This window comes from Bos mutus, chromosome 25, assembly GCF_027580195.1.
Source record: "Bos mutus isolate GX-2022 chromosome 25, NWIPB_WYAK_1.1, whole genome shotgun sequence".
In the NCBI taxonomy this organism is placed as follows: Eukaryota; Metazoa; Chordata; class Mammalia; order Artiodactyla; family Bovidae; genus Bos; species Bos mutus.
In genome coordinates, this window is record NC_091641.1 from 13,950,876 (window position 1) to 13,973,414 (window position 22,539).

At 39.2% G+C, this 22,539-nt stretch overlaps 1 protein-coding gene across 1 annotated transcript in view; it reads right to left on the reverse strand.

Moving 5' to 3' along the window:
- Positions 1–22,539, reverse strand: part of TPST1 (tyrosylprotein sulfotransferase 1) — a 106,304-nt gene that overhangs the window by 51,839 nt on the left and 31,926 nt on the right. Inside the window, exon 2 of the mRNA XM_070362383.1 lies at positions 21,481–22,426. Within this exon, the coding sequence (XP_070218484.1) occupies positions 21,481–22,325 (845 nt within the window). The 5' untranslated portion in view covers positions 22,326–22,426. The remainder of the gene's footprint in view (positions 1–21,480; positions 22,427–22,539) is intronic.

A 22,539-nucleotide genomic window follows, 5' to 3' on the forward strand; every position in this document is an offset into this window, starting at 1 on the left:
ATCAATAGCAGAATATCTGAAGCAGAAGAACGAATCAGTGAGCTGGAAGATAAAATGGTGGAAATAACTTCTGAAGAGCAGAATAAAGCAAGGAATGAAAAGAGCTGAGGACAGTCTCAGAGACCTCTGGGACCATATCAAACGCACCAACATTTGAATTATAGGGGTCCCAGAAGAAGAGGAGAAAAAGAAAGGGTATTAGAAATTTTTTGAAGAGATTATAGTTGAAAATTTCCCCAATCAAGTCCAAGAGGCACAAAGAGTCCCATACAGGATAAACCCAAGGAGAAACACACCAAGACACATACTGATCAAACTAACAAAGACTAAACACAAAGAAAGAATATTAAAAGCAGCAAGGGAGAAGCAACAAGTAACATACAAGGGAAACCCCATATGCTTAACAGTTGATCTTTCAGCAGAAACTGTGCAGGCCAGAAGGGAATGGCAGGATATATTTAAAGTACTGAAAGAGAAAAATATACAACCAAGATTACTGTACCCAGCAAGGATCTCATTCAAAATTGAGGGAGAAATAAAAAGGTTTTCAGACAAACAAAAGGAAAGAGAATTTAGTACCACCAAACCAGCTTTACAACAAAGGTTAAACAGACTTATATACTCAAAAAATACAACAGAAGAAAAAAAATCTACAAAATCAACCCCAAACAATTAGAAAATGGAAATAGGAACATGATATACATAGATTAAATGTTCCAACAAAAAGACACAGACTGGCTGAATGGATACAAAAACAAGACCTATACATATGCTGGCTACAAGAAACCTACTTCAGACCTCAAGACACATATAGACTGAAGTGAGAGGATGGAAAAATATATTCTATGCAAATGGGAAGCAAAAGAAAGCTGGAGTAACAATCCTCATATCAGACAAAATAGACCTTAAAATAAAGAAGATTACAAGAGATAAGGAAGGACACTACATAATGATCACGGAATCAATCCAAGAGGAAGACATAACAACTGTAAATATCTATGCACCCAACATAGGAGCACCTCAATACAAAAGACAAACACTAACAGACATAAAAGGAGAAATTGACAGTAACACAATAATAGTAGGCGACTTTAACACACCACTCACACCAATGGACAGATCATCAAAACAGAAAATTAATAAGGAAACATGAGTCTTAAATGATATATTAGATGAGATGGATCTAATTGATATCTTCAGGACATTCCATCCAAATGCAGAAGAATATACCTTCTTAAGTGCACATGGAACATTCTCCAGGATAGACCACATCATGGGTCACAAATCAAACCTCAGTAAATTTATGAAAATTGAAATCATATCAAACATCTTCTCTGACTACAATACTAGGAGACTAGATATCAATTATGAGAAAAAAACTGTAAGAAACAAAAACACATGGATATTAAACAACACATTTCTAAATAACTAACAGGTTACTGAACAAATAAAATAATTTCTAGAAACAAATGACAATGAAAATGTGACAACTCAAAACCTATGGGATGCAGCAAAAGCAGTCCTAAGAAGGAAGTTTATAGCAATACAATCCTACCTCAAGAAACAAGAGAAACATAGAATAGACAGCCTAACACTACACCTAAAACAACTAGAAAAAGAAGAACAAAAAAAAACCAAAATTAGTAGAAGGAAAGAAATCATAAAGATCCAAGCAGAAATAAATGAAAAAGAAATAAAGGAACAATAGTAAAGATTATTAAACTAAAAGTTGGTTCTTTGAGAAGATAAAATTGACAAACCCTTAGCCAGACTCATCAAGAAAAAAAGAGAGAAGAAGCAAATCAACAAAATTAGAAATGAAAAAGGAGAGGTTAAACAGAGAATGAAGAAATACAAAGGATTATAAGAGACTATTATGAACAACTCTATTAATAAAATGGATAACCTGGAAGAAATGAACGGATTCTTAGAAAAGTTCGATTTTTCAAGACTGAACCAAGAAGAAATAGAAATTATAAACAACCCAATTACAAGCACTGAAATTGAAGCTGTGATCAAAAATCTCCCAGAAAACAAAAGCCCAGGAACAGATGGCTTCATAGGAGAATTCTATCAAACATTTAGAGAAGAGCTAATGCCTATCCTTCTAAAACTCTTTCAAAAAATTGCAGAGGAAGGAACACTTCCAAATTCATTCTATGAGGCAACCATCACCCTGATACCAAAACCAAAGACAACACACAAAAAAGAAAATATAGGTCAATATCACTGATGAACACAGATGCAAAAATCCTCATAAAATTTTAGCAAACAGAATTCAGCAACACATCAAAAAGCACATACACCATGATCAAGTTGGGTTTATTCCAGGGATGCAAGGATTCTTCAATATACGGAAATCAATCAATGTGATACACCATATTAACAAATTGAAAGATAAAAACCATATGATCATCTCAATAGATGCAGAAAAAGCCTTTGACAAAATTCAGCACCCATTTATGATTGCTGCTGCTGCTGCTAAGTCGCTTCAGTCGTGTCCGACTCTGTGCAACCCCATAGACGGCAGCCCACCAGGCTCCCCCGTCCCTGGGATTCTCCAGGCAAGAACACTGGAGTGAGTTGCCATTTCCTTCTCCAATGCATGAAAGTGAAAAGTGAAAGTGAAGTCGCTCAGTCGTGTTCGACTCTTCGCAACCCCATGGACTGTAACCTACCAGGCTCCTCCACCCATGGGATTTTCCAGGCAAGAGTACTGGAGTGGGTTGCCATTGCCTTGATTAAAACTCTTCAAAAAATGGGCACAGAAGGAACCTACCTCAACATAGTAAAGGCCATATATGATAAGCCTACAGCAAACACTATTCTCAATGGCAAAAAACTGAAAGCATTCCCCTTAAGATCAGGAACAAGACAAAGGTGTCCACTTTCACTACTATTATTCAACATAGTTCTGGAAGTCCAAGCTACAGCGATCAGAGAAGAAGAAGAAATAAAAGGAATCCAGGTCAGAAAAGAAAAGGTAAAGCTCTCACTGTTTGCAGAAGATATGATACTGTACATAGAAAACCCTAAAGATAGTGTAAGAAAATTACTAGAGCTAATCAGTGAATTCAGCAAAGTTGCAGGATACAAAATCAATACACAGAAATCACTTGCATTTCTATACACTAACAATGAAAAATCAGAAAGAGAAATTAAGGAATCAATCCCATTCACCATTGCAACAAAAAGAATTAAATATCTAAGAATAAACTTACCTAAGGATACAAAAGAACTGTTCACAGAAAATTATAAGACATTAATGAAAGAAATCAAAGACGACATAAACAGATGGAAAGATATTCCATGTTCCTGCGGAGGAAGAATCAATATTGTGAAAATGACTATACTACAAAATGCAATCTACAGATTTAATTCAATCCCTATCAAATTACCAATGGCATTTTTCACAGAACATTTTTTGTTCAAAAATTTCACAATCCATAAGGAAACACAAAAGACCCTGAATAGCCAAAGCAGTCTTGAGAAAGAAGAATAGAGCTGGAGGAATCAGCCTTCCTGACTTCAGATTATACTACAAAGCTACAGTCATCAAGACAGTATGGTACTGGCACAAAAACAGAAATACAGACCAATGAAACAAGATAGAAAGCCCAGAAATAAACCCATGCACCTATGTATACCTTATTTTTGACAAAGGAGGCAAGAATATACAATGGGGGTAAAGACAGTCTCTTCAATAAATGGTGCTGGGAAAACTGGACAGCTACATGTAAAAGAATGAAATTAGAACACTTCCTAACACCACACACAAAGATAAACTCAAAATGGATTAAAGACCTAAATGTAAGACCAGAAACTATAAAACTCTTAGAGGAAAACATAGGCAGAACACTTGAAGTCAAAGCAAGATCCTCTATGACCCACCTCCTACAGAAACGGATATAAAAACAAAAGTAAACAAGTGGGACCTGATTAACTTACAAGCTTTTGCACAGCAAAGGAAACTATATGCAAGGTGAAAAGACAACCCTCAGAATGGGAGAAAATAATAGCAAATGAAACAACTGACAAAGGATTAATTTCCAAAATATACAAGCAGCCCATACAACTCAATACCAGAAAGACAAACAACCCAATCAAAAAGTGGGGAAAAGACCTAAACAGACATTTCTCCAAAGAAGGCACACAGATGGCTAACAAACACATGAAAAGATGCTCAACATCGCTCATTATTAGAAAAATGCAAATCAAAACTACAATAAGATATGACCTCACACTGGTCAGAATGGCCATCATCAAAAAGTCTACAAACAATAAATACTGGAGAGGGTGTGGAGAAAAGGGAACACTCCTGCACTATTGGTGGGAATGTAAATTGACACAGCCACTATGGAAGACAGTATGGAGATTCCTTTAAAAACTAGGAACAAAACCACCATATGACCCAGCAATCCCACTCCTAGGCATATACCCTGAGGAAACCAAAATTGAAAGAAACACATGTATGCCGCTGATCATTGCAGCACTATTTACAATAGTGAGAACATGGAAGCAACCTAGATGTCCACTGACAGATGAATGGATAAAGAAGTTGTGGTACATATACACAATGGAATATTACTCAGCCATAAAAAGGAACACATTTGAGTCAGTTCTAATGAGGTGGATGAACCTAGAACCTATTGTACAGAGTGAAGTGACTAAAGAGAAAGATAAATACCATATTCTAATGCATATATACAGAATCTAGGAAAATGGTACTGAAGAATTCATTTACAGGGCAACAATGGAGAAACAGACATAGAAAATAGACTTATGGACATGGGGAGAAGGGAGGAGAGGATGAGACATATGGAAAGAGTAACAAGGACACTTACACTACCATATGTAAAATAGATAGCCAACAGGATGGATATCTGTACGGCTCAGGAAACTGAAACAGGGGCTCTGTGTCACCCTGGAGGGGTGGGATGGGGAGGGAGAAGGGAAGGAGGTTCAAAAAGGAGCAGATATATGTATACCTACGGCTGATTCATGTTGAAGTTTGATAGAAAACAGCAAAATTCTGTAAAGCAATTATCCTTCAATAAAAAATAAATTTAAAAAATAGGCAGCAGAAGAAAAAACAATAATAATTACAGCAGAATTCAACAAAGTTGAAAACAGAAAATCAGTAGGAAAAAATCAACAAAATCAGAGGCTAGTTATTTGGAAAGAGCAATAAAATGTTCCTCTCAGTACTAAAAAGAAATGAGCTATCAATCTATGAAAAGACAGGGAGGAACTTTAAATGCACACTATTAATACTAAGTGAAAGAAGTAGTAAGAAAAGGCTACATACAGTATGATTCTAACAAAATGACATTTTGTAAAAGGCAAAACTATAGCGACTATAAAAAATATCAGTGGTTGCCAGGCACTAGGGGCACAAACAAGCAAAGCACAGGGAACTTTTAGGACAGTGAAACTACTCTGTATGATTCTGTAACAGTGGGTATGTGACTACACATTTGTCAAAACTTGTAAAATGAACAACACCAAGCTTGAACCCTCCTGTATAATATGCACTCTGTATGATAATGACGTATCAATGTTGGTTCATCAACTGTAACAAATGGACCAGTCCGGTTTGGGATTTTGATCCCAAAAGGCTATTCCTGTGTGGGGGCTGAGACTATATAGGAAATCCCTGTATTTTGTGCTCAATTTTACTGTGAAACTGAAACGTCTCTTTAAAAAAGTCTGTTTTTAAAAATTAAAAAAAAATCATCTTGGATTAGAAGAATTAATATTGTTAAAACGGCTATACTACCCAAAGCAATCTACAGGGTTAATGCAACCCCTATCAAATTACCAGTGACATTCTTCACAGAACTAGGACAAACAATCCTAAAATTCAAATGGAACCATAAAAGACCCAGAATTGCCAAAGCAATCTGAGGAAAAAGGACAAAGCAGGAGACATAACCTTCCCAGACTTCAGACAATACTACAAAGCTACAGTAATCAAAACAGCACGGTATTAGCAAAAAAACAGACATATGGATCAATGGAACAGAATAGACAGCCCAGAAATAAACCATCACATCAGATCAGTCGCTCAGTCGTGTCCAACTCTTTGCGAGCCCATGAATCACAGCACGCCAGGCCTCCCTGTCCATCACCAACTCCCAGAGTTCACTGAGACTCATGTCCATCGAGTCAGTGATGCCATCCAGCCATCTCATCCTCTGTCAGCCCCTTCTCCTCCTGCCCCCAATCCCTCCCAGCATCAAAGTCTTTTCCAATGAGTCAACTCTTTGCATGAGGTAGCCAAAGTACTGGAGTTTCAGCTTTAGCATCATTCCTTCCAAAGAAATCCCAGGGCTGATCTCCTTCAGAATGGACTGGTTGGATCTCCTTGCAGTCCAAGGGACTCTCAAGAGTCTTCTCCGACATCACAGTTCAAAAGCATCAATTCTTCGGCGCTTAGCCTTCTTCACAGTCCAACTCTCACATCCATACATGACCACAGGAAAAACCATAGCCTTGACTAGACGGACCTTTGTTGGCAAAGTAATGTCTCTGCTTTTGAATATGCTATCTAGGTTGGTCATAACTTTCCTTCCAAGGAGTAAGTGTCTTTTAATTTCATGGCTGCAGTCACCATCTGCAGTGATTTTGGAGCCCCCAAAAATAAAGTCTGACACTGTTTCCCCATCTATTTCCCATGAAATGGTGGGACCTGATGCCATGATCTTCGTTTTCTGAATGTTGAGCTTTAAGCCAACTTTTTCACTCTCCACTTTCACTTTCATCAAGAGGCTTTTTAGTTCCTCTTCACTTTCTGCCATAAGGGTGGTGTCATCTGCATATCTGAGGTTATTGATATTTCTCCTGGCAATCTTGATTCCAGTTTGTGTTTCTTCCAGCCCAGCGTTTCTTATGATGTACTCTGCATATAAGTTAAATAAACAGGGTGACAATATACAGCCTTGACGAACTCCTTTTCCTTTTTGGAACCAGTCTGTTGTTCCATGTCCAGTTCTAACTGTTGCTTCCTGACCTGCATACAAATTTCTCAAGAGGCAGATTAGGTGGTCTGGTATTCCCATCTCTTTCAGAATTTTCCACAGTTTGTTGTGATCCACACAGTCAAAGGCTTTGGCATAGTCAATAAAGCAGAAATAGATGCTTTTCTGGAACTCTCTTGCTTTTTCGATGATCCAGCGGATGTTGGCAATTTGATCTCTGGTTCCTCTGCCTTTTCTAAAACCAGCTTCAACATCAGGAAGTTCACGGTTCACATATTGCTGAAGCCTGGCTTGGAGAATTTTGAGCATTACTTTACTAGCGTGTGAGATAAGTGCAATTGTGCGGTAGTTTGAGCATTCTTTGGCATTGCGTTTCTTTGGGATTGGAATGAAAACTGACCTTTTCCAGTCCTGTGGCCACTGCTGAATTTTCCAAATTTGCTGACATATTGAGTGCAGCACTTTCACAGCATCATCTTTCAGGATTTGGAATACACTTATGGACAATTAATCTCTGACAAAGGAGGTAAGAATACACAAGTCTCTTCAGCAAGTAGTGTTAGGAGAGTTGGACAGCTGCATGTAAACTGATGAAGTTAGAAAACACAAAACAAATTCAAAATGGCTTAAAGACTTAAATGTAAGGCAGGACATCATAAAACTCCTAGAAGAGAACATAGGTAAAACATTCTCAGACATAAATCACATTCATGTTTTTTTAAGTGAGTCTCCCAAAGTAACAGAAATAAAAAGAAAAAGAAACAAATGGGACCTAATCAAACTTACAAACTTTTGCACAGCAAAGGAAGCCATAAACAAAATAAAAATACAACCTACAGAATGGAAGAAAATAATTGCAAATGATGCAACTAACAAGGGTTTAATTTCCAAGATGTACAAATAGCTCATACAACTCAACAACAACAAAAGAACAAATAACCCAACTGAAAAATAGAAGACCTAAATAGACATTTCTCGAAAGAAGACATACAATGGCCAACAGGCACATGAAAAGATGCTCAATATCACTAAGTATTCAGTTCAGTTCAGTTGCTCAGTCGTGTCTGACTCTTTGCGACCCCATGAATCGCAGCACGCCAGGCCTCCCTGTCCATCATCAACTCCCGGAGTTCACTCAGACTCACGACCATCGAGTCAGTGATGCCACCCAGCCATCTCATCCTCTATCGGCCCCTTCTCCTCCTGCCCCCAAACCCTCCCAGCATCAGAGTCTTTTCCAATGAGTCAATGCTTTGCATGAAGTGGCCAAAGTCCTGGAGTTTCAGCTTTAGCATCATTCCCTCCAAAGAAATCCCATAGCTGATCTCCTTCAGAATGGACCGGTTGGATCTCCTTGCAGTCCAAGGGACTCTCAAGAGTCTTCTCCAACATCACAGTTCAAAAGAATCAATTCTTTGGCACTCAGCTTTTTTCACAGTCCAATTCTCACATCCATACATGACCACAGGAAAAACCATAGCCTTGACTAGACGGACCTTTGTTGGCAAAGTAATGTCTCTGCTTTTGAATATGCTGTCTAGGTTGGTCATAACTTTCCTTCCAAGGAGTAAGCGTCTTTTAATTTCATAGCTGCAGTCATCATCTGCAGTGATTTTGGAGCCCCCCAAAATAAAGTCTGACACTGTTTCCACTGTTTCCCCATCTATTTCCCATGAAGTGATGGGACCGGATGCCGTGATCTTCGTTTTCTGAATGTTGAGCTTTAAGCCAACCTTTTCACTCTCCACCTTCACTTTCATCAAGAGGCTTTTGAGTTCTTCTTCACTTTCTGCCATAAGGGTGGTGTCATCTGCATATCTGAGGTTATTGATATTTCTCCCGGCAATCTTGATTCCAGCTTGTGTTTCTCCAGCCCAGCGTTTCTCATGATGTATTCTGCATATAAGTTAAATAAAGAGGGTGACAATATACAGCCTTGACGAACTGCTTTTCCTATTTGGAACCAGTCTGTTGTTCCATGTCCAGTTCTAACTGTTGCTTCCTGACCTGCATACAGGTTTCTCAAGAAGCAGGTGAGGTGGTCTGGTATTCCCATCTCCTTCAAAATTTTCCACAGTTTGTTGTGATCCACACAGTCAAAGGCTTTGGCATAGTCAATAAAGCAGAAATAGATGCTTTTCTGGAATTCTCTTGCTTTTTCCATGATCCAACGGATGTTGGCAATTTGATCTCTGGTTCCTCTGCCTTTTCTAAAACCAGCTTGAACATCAGAAAGTTCACGGTTCACTTATTGCTGAAGCCTGGCTTGGAGAATTTTGAGCATTACTTTACTAGCGTGTGAGATGAGTGCAATTGTGCGGTAGTTTGAGCATTCTTTGGCATTGCCTTTCTTTGGGATTGGAATGAAAACTGACCTTTTCCAGTCCTGTGCCCACTGCTGAGTTTTCCAAATTTGCTAGCATATTGAGTGCAGCACTTTCACAGCATCATCTTTCAGGATTTGAAATAGCTCAACTGGAATTCCATCACCTCCACTAGCTTTGTTCGTAGTGATGCTTTCCAAGGCCCACTTGACTTCACATTCCAGGATGTCTGGCTCTAGGTCAGTGATCACACCATCATGAATATCTGGGTCGTGAAGATCTTTTTTGTACAGTTCTTCTGTGTATTCTTGCCATCTCTTCTTAATATCTTCTGCTTCTGTTAGGTCCATACCATTTCTGTCCTTTATCGAGCCCATCTTTGCATGAAATGTTCCTTTGGTATCTCTGATTTTCTTGAAGAGATCTCTAGTCTTTCCCATTCTGTTGTTTTCCTAAATTTCTTTGCATTGATCGCTGAAGAAGGCTTTCTTATCTCTTCTTGCTGTTCTTTGGAACTCTGCATTCTGATGTTTATATCTTTCCTTTTCTCCTCTGCTTTTGGGGCATAGACTTGGATTACTGTGATATTGAATGAAGTATTAGAGAAATGCAAATCAAAACTACAATGAGACAACACTTCATACTGGTCAGAATGGCCATCAATAAAGTCTACAAATAACAAATGCTGGAGAGGGTGTACAGAAAAGGGAAACCTCCTACACTATTGGCGAGAACGTAAGCTGGTGCAGCGAGTATGGAAAACGGTTACAAAGGTTCCTCAAAAAAACTAAAACCAGTTGCCATATGATCCAGCAATTCCATTCCTGGGGCACTTCCCTGGTGGCTCAGCAGTAAAGAATCCACCGGCAAATATGTAAACACAGGTTCAATCCAGGAAGATCCCACATGCCATGGAGCACAACTACTGAGCCTGTGTTCTAGAGCTCAGGAGCTGCAACTACTGAGCCCACATTCTGCAACTACTGAAGCCCACACACCCTGGAGCCCATGGAATTAAATATGACACAAATGAACCTATATATGAAGAAGAAAGACAGACAACAGACTTGCAGTTGCCAAGGGGGAGAAGAAGTGGGGGAGGAATGGAGTGGGAGTCTGAGGTTAGCAGATGCAAACTGCTGAGTGGATAAATAACAAGGCCCTACTGATTCACTAATAAAGAATCCATCCACTAATGCAGGAGACACAGGTTTGATCCCTGGGTTGGGGAGATCCCCTGGAGGAGAAAATGGCAACCTATTCCAGTATTCCTGCCTGGGAAATCCCATGGACAGAGGACCCTGGCAGTCCATGGGGTCACGAAGAGTCAGACACAACTTAGCGACCGAGCACACATGCACACACTGGATAGCACAGGAAACTATATTCAATACCTGGTGGTAAACCATAACAGAAAAGAATATAAAAAAGGAAGTATATATGCATAATTGAATCATTTTGCTATATAGTAGAAATTAATACAACATTATAAATCAACTATACTTCAATTAAATTTTTTTTTAACTTTTAAAAGGCATTAGTGAGCTCTGGAACAATTTCAAACAATCTCACATATTTATAGTTGGGGGCCTTCAAAAGAGAAGAGTAAAAAATATACCTGAAGAAATAATGTACAAGTTTTCCCACATTGTATAGAAACTATAAAATCCAGATTCAAAAAGCCCAACAGACTCCAAGTAGAAATTACCAATTTCATGAATGACAGTTTCCACAGATCGTTACAGATTCAACAGATATAAAAATGACAATAACGGAATGCTATAAAAAATTTATGCCTATAGAGTCAAGAACTGAGAAAAAATGGACAAACTCCTTCTGAAAGACACAAAGCATATTCAAGAAGAAATTATTTAAATAACCTTTATCTTTTAAGGGCTTCCCTCATAGCTCAGTTGGTAAAGAATTTGCCTGCAATGCAGGAGACCCCAGTTCGATTTCTGGGTCAGGAACATCCCCTTGAGAAGGGATAGGCTACCCATTCCAGTATTCTTGGGCTTCCCTAGTGGCTCAGCTGGTAAAGAATATGCCTGCAATGTGGGAGACCTGGGTTTGATCCCCGTGTTGGGAAGATTCCTTGAAGAAGGGAAAGGCTACCCACTCCAGTATTCTGGCCTGGAGAATCCCATGGACTATACAGTCCATGGGGTCGCAAGGAGTCAGACACGACTAAGCAACTTTCACTTTCACTTTCTATGTTTTAAAGAAATTGATACCTATTCACAAAATATATTAGCAAAAACACAGAACACAAAAGAAGAGACCTTAAAATGGTCATGGAAATGTCATATAAAAAAAGAACTGGAAAAAAAAAAAACCTGACAATTAGACTGACAGCAGATTTCTCAAGAGCAACAACTGCAACTAATGGACAGTGGAATACTACCTTCAAAGTACTAGGAGAAAATTGCTGCCAACCCAGACCTAATTGAACAAAAATAATCTTCCAAAAATTAAAGACTTTTCCAAATAAAACTTAGAAACATTAAAATCCTTAGAATAAAAGAAAAATCAGTACACCCGATGCACAAATGTAAGCAGCAAAAACTGAACAAAACCCCATCTTTTAGGCAAAAAATAATGGGAAAAGGGAGCCCTGGGGTCTGAAGAATATAGGAAACATCCTTGTTATTCTTGACAGTTTTCTCTCATCTCTTTCCCCTCATGGTGACACCCAGCATACAGAAATACACAGTGATGGTGCACGCAGCTAAAACTGAGAGAAAGCCATACTTCAGGCCAGAATAACAAGAAATGTAGCCCCAGCTAGTATGTGGGGTGGGGGAGCGGAAATCAAGGGAAAGAGAGAGCCAGAGAACATGTCCCATAATTTTGTATATGAGTTAGCACAACTTCCAACTCACACCTGGGAGAGATGGAAGTAGCACAGCAAAGGCTTTGAGAATTAAACTATGAAATAAACTGCCACTGCTGCTCCAAACTCACAAATGATTTGTCAGTGACAAAACCCAAAGCAGTATAGCAAACTGTGAAAAGTAAAATGATACTGGAAACATTATTCATAGAAGGAGACACAAACTTGAGGTTTAGAAACTAACCAGACTGATTACTCAACAAAACAAAACACTCCAGAGGATTTTAGCAGGACTCAGAGACTCAAAACGTAACTCCAAAAATTACTCAGATACACAGAACCAAGAAAATATGATCCAATAACAACAGAAAAGACAACCAAAAGGTGCACAGAACAGGAGGGAACACTCTCTAAGTAATAAGGCCAGCAGTATGATATAACGAAACTGAAACCTCACACCTCAGATTGAGACTTGAACCCACAGACTGAGACTTGAACCCAGCCAAACCCCAGACTGGGATGTGAACCCATACTTTTTAACTAGACTCACTCACCTGGTGTCAGGACTTACTGAGGCTCAGGTTCTGTATGTCTCAGTGCAGAAGAAATTCAGTGAGAGGCAAAGTGATAGATAAGGACTTCACTTCAGATTTATTAATATAGGATGCTTGTGAGGGATACAAGCAGGTAGGCAAGGGGGCTCTGGCCCGAGAATTAAGTGAGTTACACGTTTATAATCAAAGGAAAGTGGGAACGGGAAGAGGACTACCTTCTTCCTCATTCTACGAGTAGACATTAGGCTTATATCACTAGATCCTCCACATCAGGCAGAAGACTGACCGTATAAGGTCAAACCAGGACTGTCCTGGTTCTTATTCAAATCAGAAGGGTGGTAACATATACTGAAATACGTTAAATCATCTCAGTTTTCATTATAATGAGGGTCTTCTACTTTGGAATGTCATCTTTCCCTTATAGTCCTGTCCTTGGTTCTAAGGATCATTATCTTGCTAGACTTGACTAGCAGGATGCAGGCCTCATTTTTTTAACTTAATGGTCTGAGGCATATCTCATGCTTTCATTGATAAAAGCTTTATAGTTAAAGTGTTAGTTGCTCTTTGCAACCCCATGGACTGTAGCCCATCAGGCTCCTCTCTCCATGGGATTCTCCAGGCAAGAATACTGGAGTGGGTAGCCATTCCTTTCTCCAGGGAATCTTCCTGACCCAGGGATCGAACCCTGGTCTCCTGCATTGCAGGCAGATTCTTCACTGTTTGAGCTACAGGAAAGTCCCTTATTTTGGACAGGGATCTCCCAAAGTTCCCTAAGGTTCCCTCTCTATCTATAATCCCCTAGTGGGATTTCTAAAACTACCTGTCTGCCTACTCTATCCCTATCAAAACCAGACAAAGAGTGTAAGAATAATAAAACCTACACGTCAGTATCACTCATGAAATAGATGTAAGAATTCTAAACTAAAAGTTAGCATATCATATCCAGCACTAATTAGATAATTAGTGCTCCACTAAGTTGAAGATTTACCAGAAAATCAAGGTTAAATCAACATTACAAGATGTATTAATGTAACTTACATAGTAGCTTCAAGGAGGGAAAAAGGAGTCATATAACTGCTTCAATCAAATAACCTCAATGGTAGGTTACTTCTAAATGGCTCCCAATTATTCAGTCACACAGAGTCATTTAAACAAATTAAAGGTGTGCCTCACAGGTCTTCTCAATTTAACAGTAAGGCCTCTAGGAAGCTTAAGCACATTATCCCTTAGGCATCTCAGCAGGAGTCCAAAGCAAAGAACGGTTTATCTCAGAGGTTTGTGGGGAAAACTATTATCCAAATGGAACGAACCCCAGTAAGATTTACAGAGGACCCACAAAGTTTTTGAGAAGTTTATCAGCAGCAACATTACCAACTTGGACTGAAAGAGACAGAAACATTACAAAATGAAAACACACATTGGATTTCCAGAATTCTTCTGGCAGGAGGTAGTCTGATAAAACCACACAGCTACAAAATATGTGCTATCTTTCATGAAAATGAAACGATCACTCAAGAGCCCAAAGAGCAGAGCTGAGAGACATGGAAAATAATTTCTAGAATTATTTATATTCAATTGAGACCTAATCAAAGAATGTCTAACATTTTCCCAGATGGATTTCAGAATTGATATGAACCAGTGATACCTTCAGTTCAGTTCAGTTCAGTTCAGTCGCTCAGTCGTGTCTGACTCTTTGCCACCCCATGAATCACAGCACGACAGGCCTCCCTGTCCATCACCATCTCCCGGAGTTCTCTCAAACTCACGTCCATCAAGTCGGCGATGCCATCCAGCCATCTCATCCTCTGTCGTCCCCTTTTCCTCCTGCCCCCAATCCCTCCCAGCGTGATACTTTACTTACCCCAATATTTTGGCCACCTGATGCGAAGAACTGACTCATTTGAAAAGACCCCGATGCTGAGAAAGATTGAAGGCAGGAGAAGCGGACAGAGGATGAGATGGTTGGATGGCATCACCAACTCAATGGACACGGGTTTGGGTAAACTCCAGGAGTTGGTGATGGCAGGGAGGCCTGGTGTGTTGCAGTCCAGGGGGTCGCAAAGAGTCGGACACAATTGAGCAACTGAACAGTGATACCTTGCCCTCTCCCCCCATTTACCTTCATTTTAAATAAAAAGGTCTACTATCTTACGCCTGTTTCACCATTTTATACTAGCATTGGGGGCGGGATGGGGACATAACTTGTATCTTTAGACGTATCTTCAGATTGAAAATTGTTGTATTTAAGGACCTGTATTTAATAAGGAACTACACCCAAAAGCCTCAACCACAACTAGACCTGATTTAGATGGCAAGATGAAGGACTCTGAGCTTGTAACAAGATAAGAATTTGGCACTTGGTGAGGGGGAAAATATATTTTGCATATGAGGCATTGGCAACCAGAGGGCAGATTGGCTGACTTCTTCTAAAATGATTCCCAACTCCAGATATTCCTTTGTGTAATACCCTCCCCTTGACTGGGGCTGGACCTAGAGACTTGCTTCTAATGAATATGGCAAAGATGACAGGATGTCATTTGCGAGATTAGGTTAAGAAGATGTGAATTCTGTCTTGCTCACTCTCCTTGACTCTTTTCATTTGCTTGCTCTGATGAAGTCAGCTGCTGTGTTAGTAACCATAGAGAGAAAGCTTCATGGCAAGGAAGTGAGGTCCTCCATCCAACACCCATGAGGAACTGAATCCTGTCCAAAACCACATGAGCTGGGAAACTGTCCCTTACCAGTTAACCTTGGCTGCAGCCTGTATGAGATTCTGAGCTATGAGACTCAGCTAAGACAAGCCCATATTATCAACCCACCAAAACTGTCACAAAATACACATTTGCTATTTTAAGCAAACACTAAACTCACTATATTTTTAGGAACTTCCAGGTTGGTGAACACATCCATATGCAGAGGGCAGAGTATCCTTATATCATGGGGCCAGAAGCTCCTGTTTTGGGACCCTTCCAGATGTCACCCTATGTACTTCTTCATCTGTATCCTTTCTAAGAGTGGCTCGATTTTCTTTCTTAAATGCAACCTTTTAGGTGGGAATAAAAGAGAACTACCAATAACCAATGAAAATATAAGGTGCTCAAATTCATTAACAGAGAATTACAAATTGAAATTTCAATGAAGTACCATTTACTCTTACTCAATTTGAAAAATTAAAAAGCCAGGCTGTAATCTATAGTAACAGTAAATAAGAAGGTTTGCTGTTTCTTTTTTAAAAAGCCATGTTGATGAGGATATAGATTCCTGGGGATTTGTATATTGACAGTAGCAGTGTAAGCTACTATGAACTCTTTGGAAAACAATCTGGCATTACCTAGTGAAGCTGAATATGAATATCCCCCATGGTCCAGCAATCCTACGCTTAGGTGTGTATCTTAAGAGAAACTCTTGAAGAGGAGAACCTTAAAAAAATGTACATAGCTCTAAACCAAAAACAACTCAAATGGTCATCAATAGTATAAATAATTGTATCTATTATTATTAATTGATATCAGGATAGAACAATGGCCATAAAAACAAATTAAAAATAGCTATACACCTCAGAAAGATAAATCTCAAGATAATGTTAAAAGAAAACAAACAAAAATGGACAGAAAAAAACAGACTATGATACCATTTATATGAAGTTCACAAACAGGCAAACTAAACAAACAAAAGGGGAAAAACATGACAATAGCAACAGATGATCACCATAAAGTAGTTTCAAATATTGCTACTGTAAGGCCAATCTGCCCTGTCAGTATCCCGAGAGGAGCTGTTCAGTCAGGTGCCCATTTTGCTTCATTCATGAGTTAAGACCATCTCTACACTAAAACACTTATAGAGAATGTGTGGCAACAAAAGCTTATGAAGCACTTGGTTCTGTGCTAGGCACCATGCTAGGTGTTTCACGTGCATTTTTTTGTTTTTTTGACAGAGCATAAACATTTAATAATAATTTTAAAATATATACTATAACATGTATGCCAGGGCCTATACTAAAGGCTTTACAGTAATTTTAATTTAATCCTTACAACACTATGAAGTACATACTATGATCACCATCCACAATGGGTACAGTTATCATCATCTTGATAATAATAATAATAAAGATAACAGGTAACACTTTTTGCCACACTGCAGCTTGTGGAATCTTAGTTCCCTGACCAGGGATTGAACCCACGCTCTTAGTGGCGAAAGTGCAAAGTCCTAGCCACTGGACAACCAGGGAATTCCCAATAGGTAACATGTTTGATCACCTACTAATGCCAGGTACTGGGCTAAGACTTCATAGTCACCTAATTTAGTCTTCAGGATAACCTTAATGGATAGTTTCATCTCCATTTCCAGGATAAGAAAACTAAGGGGGAAGATGAGGTAACTAAGAATGAGCAAAATCAAGTAACTCACTCAAGGTCATACAACTAATAAAGGATAGAGCTAGGATTTGGACCTTTGTCTGACTGTTTAGCCACTTTCACAGTCGTTATTTTATTTAATATTCATAAGCCCTGTAATGTAAATATAACACAGAGGTTAAGAGCACAGTTTCTAAAGATGGAGAGACATGAACCCATATCCTCTTTCTACTATGTTTCAACCATGGAACTGAGGACAAGCTCCTCAACCTCTCTGAGAGGGACAGGCCTTTCATCTATAAAATGGAGGTTTTTAAAGTATCCGTGGGTAACGGTGAAAGGGTAAATATGAAAACTGAGATAAAGCATATGTAAATAGTGTTATATTTACATATTGAAATATCACATAGTAATGGAAAAAGAATGAACTATTGCTATGTAAAATAATATAGGTGAATCTAAACGTTACATGACAAAATCCAGGAACAAGATAGTAAATAGACATGATAGCATTTATATGAAGCAAGACTGTTTTTGAACTTCATATGCAACCTCATCACCTCTGGTTACTTCGGGGTTGAGGAGGATATTGACTAGGAAGGAGTATACAGGAGTCTCCTAAATGCCAGTAATTTTAAACTATCTTTATATAGTTATCTATGTATTTTTAAACTATCTTTATACATGTTAATTAAAAAAAAAAACCTCATAGTGGTAAGAGTCTTGGAATAGGCATTTGAAGTTCTAGTTGTGCCATGTGTGATTCTTGACAAAGCATAAAACTTCACAGGTCTGCATTTCATATACTACAGCTAAATAAGGTCTCTTCCCCTTCTAAAGTTCACTGATTCAAACTTCCTATGAATATCCTTGGCCACCCATGAGCCATTCAAGAGTTTAGTTCCCCAACTAGGGATCGAACTTGTGCTCCCCTGTAGTAGACAGCCAAAAGTCTTAATCACTGAACTGCCAGAGAAGTCCCTGCAAAATTATTTTCTCCTGATTTCCACAGAAATTTAACTTCAGCCAATCTCTTTACTCCCTACTTAGAGAGATGGGGGGTGTTAATAGGCTTATTTTATATTAATAGATGGAACCAGCATCAGAATTTCTGGGCCAACATATAAGCATACAGAATGAAATGCTTACCTAAAAATACAGATGATTAGAAACAAGTTATGGTCTATTATATGGAAAGGACAATGAACTGTGATGACAGGAGCTAAAACTGTAATTTTTTTGAATCAATAAATAACCTGGAGCCACTAGAGTGATGATATCTAATAATTTATAGTCAGTAACTGAAAGCTAGCTGCAGAAAAGTAGCTGTTGCTTTCAAATTATCCATATGAGGAAGGCAATGTTTACTGTACAAGTTCTACACTTGAAAAAAATCAAGAAGACATTCCTTGATAGGGGCAAGTAGGACACATGAGGGAAGTTCGTTGCTTTTTCTTTATCTTTACAGGGGATATATATTACTTTTATAAATGGAAAGATAAAAAATAGAGTCAAAGTCAACTTTTCTTCATGAGGAGATGCTACCTGAATTTAAGAGTACTTTTTATAACATTATGTCCTTATTTGATGTGTACGTCATCAAATTATGTTATCAGATCAAGTCAAGCCAACCTAGTCATCACTTTATGAGAAAGGAAGAAAATTGCAATGATTTTAGAAGTATTTTAATTCAAGGAACTTCTAGTATGGATTATGGATTAAACTTCTAAATTTCAGTGATTCTCTAACCTTTTGTAAAACTCAAGGGAAGATGTATCCATCAGATGACTAAAGAAAACACTAGATGCAATAAAATGCCATGGACAAAAGTACCAGCTCATTTAGACCAAAGCAAAGGAGAAAAGGAAAGATATAAACATCTGAATGCAGAGTTCCAAAGAATAGCAAGAAGAGATATGAAAGCCTTCTTCAGCGATCAATGCAAAGAAATTGAGGAAAACAACAGAATGGGAAAGACTAGAGATCTCTTCAAGAAAATCAGAGATACCAAAGGAACATTTCATGCAAAGATGGGCTCGATAAAGGACAGAAATGGTATAGACCTAACAGAAGCAGAAGATATTAAGAAGAGATGGCAAGAATACACAGAAGAACTGTACAAAAAAGATCTTCACAACCCAGATATTCACGATGGTGTGATCACTGACCTAGAGCCAGACATCCTGGAATGTGAAGTCAAGTGGGCCTCAGAAAGCATCACTAAGAACAAAGCTAGTAGAGGTGATGGAATTCCAGTTGAGCTATTTCAAATCCTGAAAGATGATGCTGTGAAAGTGCTGCACTCAATATGCTAGCAAATTTGGAAAACTCAGCAGTGCCCACAGGACTAGAAAAGGTCAGTTTTCATTCCAATCCCAAAGAAAGGCAATGCCAAAGAATGCTCAAATTACCACACAATTGCACTCATCTCACACGCTAGTAAAGTAATGCTCAAAATTCTCCAAGCCAGGCTTCAGCAATATGTGAACTGTGAACTTGCTGATGTTCAAGCTGGTTTTAGAAAAGGCAGAGGAACCAGAGATCAAATTGCAAACATCTGCTGGATCATGGAAAAAGCAAGAGAGCTCCAGAAAAGCATCTATTTCTGCTTTATTGACTATGCCAAAGCCTTTGACTGTGTGGATCACAACAAACTGTGGAAAATTCTGAAAGAGATGGGAATACCAGACCACCTAATCTGCCTCTTGAGAAATTTGTATGCAGGTCAGGAAGCAACAGTTAGAACTGGACATGGAACAACAGACTGGTTCCAAAAAGGAAAAGGAGTTCGTCAAGGCTGTATATTGTCACCCTCTTTATTTAACTTATATGCAGAGTACATCATGAGAAATGCTGGGCTGGATGAAGCACAAGCTGGAATCAAGATTGCCGGGAGAAATATCATTAACCTCAGATATGCAGATGACACCACCCTTATGGCAGAAAGTGAAGAGGAACTAAAAAGCCTCTTGATGAAAGTGAAAGTGGAGAGTGAAAAAGTTGGCTTAAAGCTCAACATTCAGAAAACAAAGATCACGGCATCCGGTCCCATCACTTCATGGGAAATAGATGGGGAAACAATGGAAACAGTGTCAGACTTTATTTTTCTGAGCTCCAAAATCACTACAGATGGTGACTGCAGCCATGAAATTAAAAGATGCTTACTCCTTGGAAGGAAAGTGATGACCAACCTTGATAGCATATTCAAAAGCAGAGACATTACTTTGCCAACAAAGGTTCGTCTAGTCAAGGCTATGGTTTTTCCTGTGGTCATGTATGGATGTGAGAGTTGGGCTGTGAAGAAGGCTGAGCGCCGAAGAATTGATGCTTTTGAACTATGGTATCGGAGAAGACTCTTGAGAGTCCCTTGGACTGCAAGGAGATCCAACCAGTCCATTCTGAAGGAGATCAGCCCTGGGATTTCTTTGGAAGGAATGATGCTAAAGCTGAAACAAAAGTACTTTGGCCACCTCATGCGAAGAGTTGACTCACTGGAAAAGACTCTGATGCTGGGAGGGATTGGGGGCAAGAGGAGAAGGGGACGACAGAGGATGAGATGGCTGGATGGCATCACTGACTCGATGGACATGAGTCTCAGTGAACTCTGGGAGTTGGTGATGGACGGGGAGGCCTGGCGTGCTGCGATTCATGGGGTCGCAAAGAGTCGGGCACAACTGAGCGACTGATCTGATCTGACAGATTCTAATTCTGGCCCTGCCACCTAAATTTGAGTAAATCATTTTGATCTTTCAGACTGACTGACTCAGACCTCTTCCCTATAAAATGAAGGGACTGAGTTAGATAATTTTACCTTTATTTTTCCTCTCACTAAAATGTTCTATATACTTAGAATTTACTATCTATGGGCTTCTCTGGTGGCTCAGATGGTAAAGAATCTGCCTGCAATGCAGGAGATCCAAGTTCAATCCCGGGGTCGGGTAGATCCCCTGGAGAAGGAAATGGCATCCCATTCCAGTGTTCTTGCCTGTAGAATTCCAGGGACAGAAGAGCCTCAAGGACTACAGTCCATGGGGTCACAGAGCAACTAACACTTTCACTTTCAATATGGTAGATGCTTTTCCTCATACTGACTATACTCTACACAAAAGTCAACTACCCTTATTAACAAAAATATCTGGAAATTAAATATCAGAAGCCACTAAATTTGAATGTTGGACTTGAAAGTCTGCCGTGCTTTTACTGCTATAAACTGGGTTTGCCTCCATTTTTGCCTCCATCAAATACATAAAAAGGATAATTCATAAATTTAAAAGTGAATTAAGTAAATCAAAGTGTAATGAACCAGTTAGAGAACTTTTTAAGAACTCATTGATGAAGCTCTCTCTATTCCAGGAAAGAGCTATAGTTTACACACACACACACCCCTTTATTAGCTGAATATAGGGTCAAATAAAAAACATAAAATCTACTCACTTTGACAGAGATACTCCCCCAGCTTTTCCAATCATCTCTTCATGGTGTAATACTGAGTGGTTCCAAGGAATTTGGAGGAACTTTAAGACTGTTCTCATCCACCGTTCTGGATGTAAGACAAGTTGCTCATAGTGAACTAACATGCATTTTTTATAGCCAACCTCCATACACTGGTTATACATGGTCTCAATGGCACGATTCCACTTGGTCAAACAGTCCCTATAGCTGTTCAGGTCAAATCCAGCTATAGTAACTTTTCGAGAAATCATTGAATGCACTGATGCCCGGCCATCTCGGACCATCAGGAGAAATTTGGCATTGGGGAATAACCTAGCAAGGTAAGTTAAGGATTTCAGGGCAAAAGGATCTTTATTACATAAATAAGGGGCTGGCTCCCCATGCTTCACAATGATTTCTAGTAAGAAGGCCTGCATGGCAGAATCCAGCACTTCATCGGTGACACCAGCCTCATCCAAGCGTATTTTCTCCTTACTGGACCGTGACCATATCTGCTTCAAAGCCAGGATTCGAGGAATGACCCTGGTTTCCTCTCCACAGCGAATGTCAGGGTGTGCATCTAGCATGGCCCTCATGAGCGTGGTTCCACTCCGTGGCACACCTCCAATAAATATTAAAGGCATATCTTTGTGATAGGCAAAGGTTTTATTGGCTTTGATGTCCAGGGCAGTTCGCACAGTGGTCTTTATGTTCTCCAGTTTGAGGGGTTGGCTACGTTCTTCTATTCGGTGATGGCATTCCATGGCGTGTTGGCCCAAGTAAAATACAGTCACAGAACTAATCACCAGACATGCCAATAGTAAGTTCTGCTTCAGTTTTCCAACCATCTTGATGTGATTATCTTGCTATTGAACAGATATTTTGCTCCAAATGATTTTCAGAAAACATTCAGGCCATGGACAGTGTACTTCAGAAAGATGACCAACATCTAATAGAGAAGGAAAAAGTTATTTTACCATCACACTGAGGTTGTTGACAAATTTAATAATCAGTTATCACCATTACATTTGAGCTAGAAAGAAGCTGAAGCAGTCTTAAGTA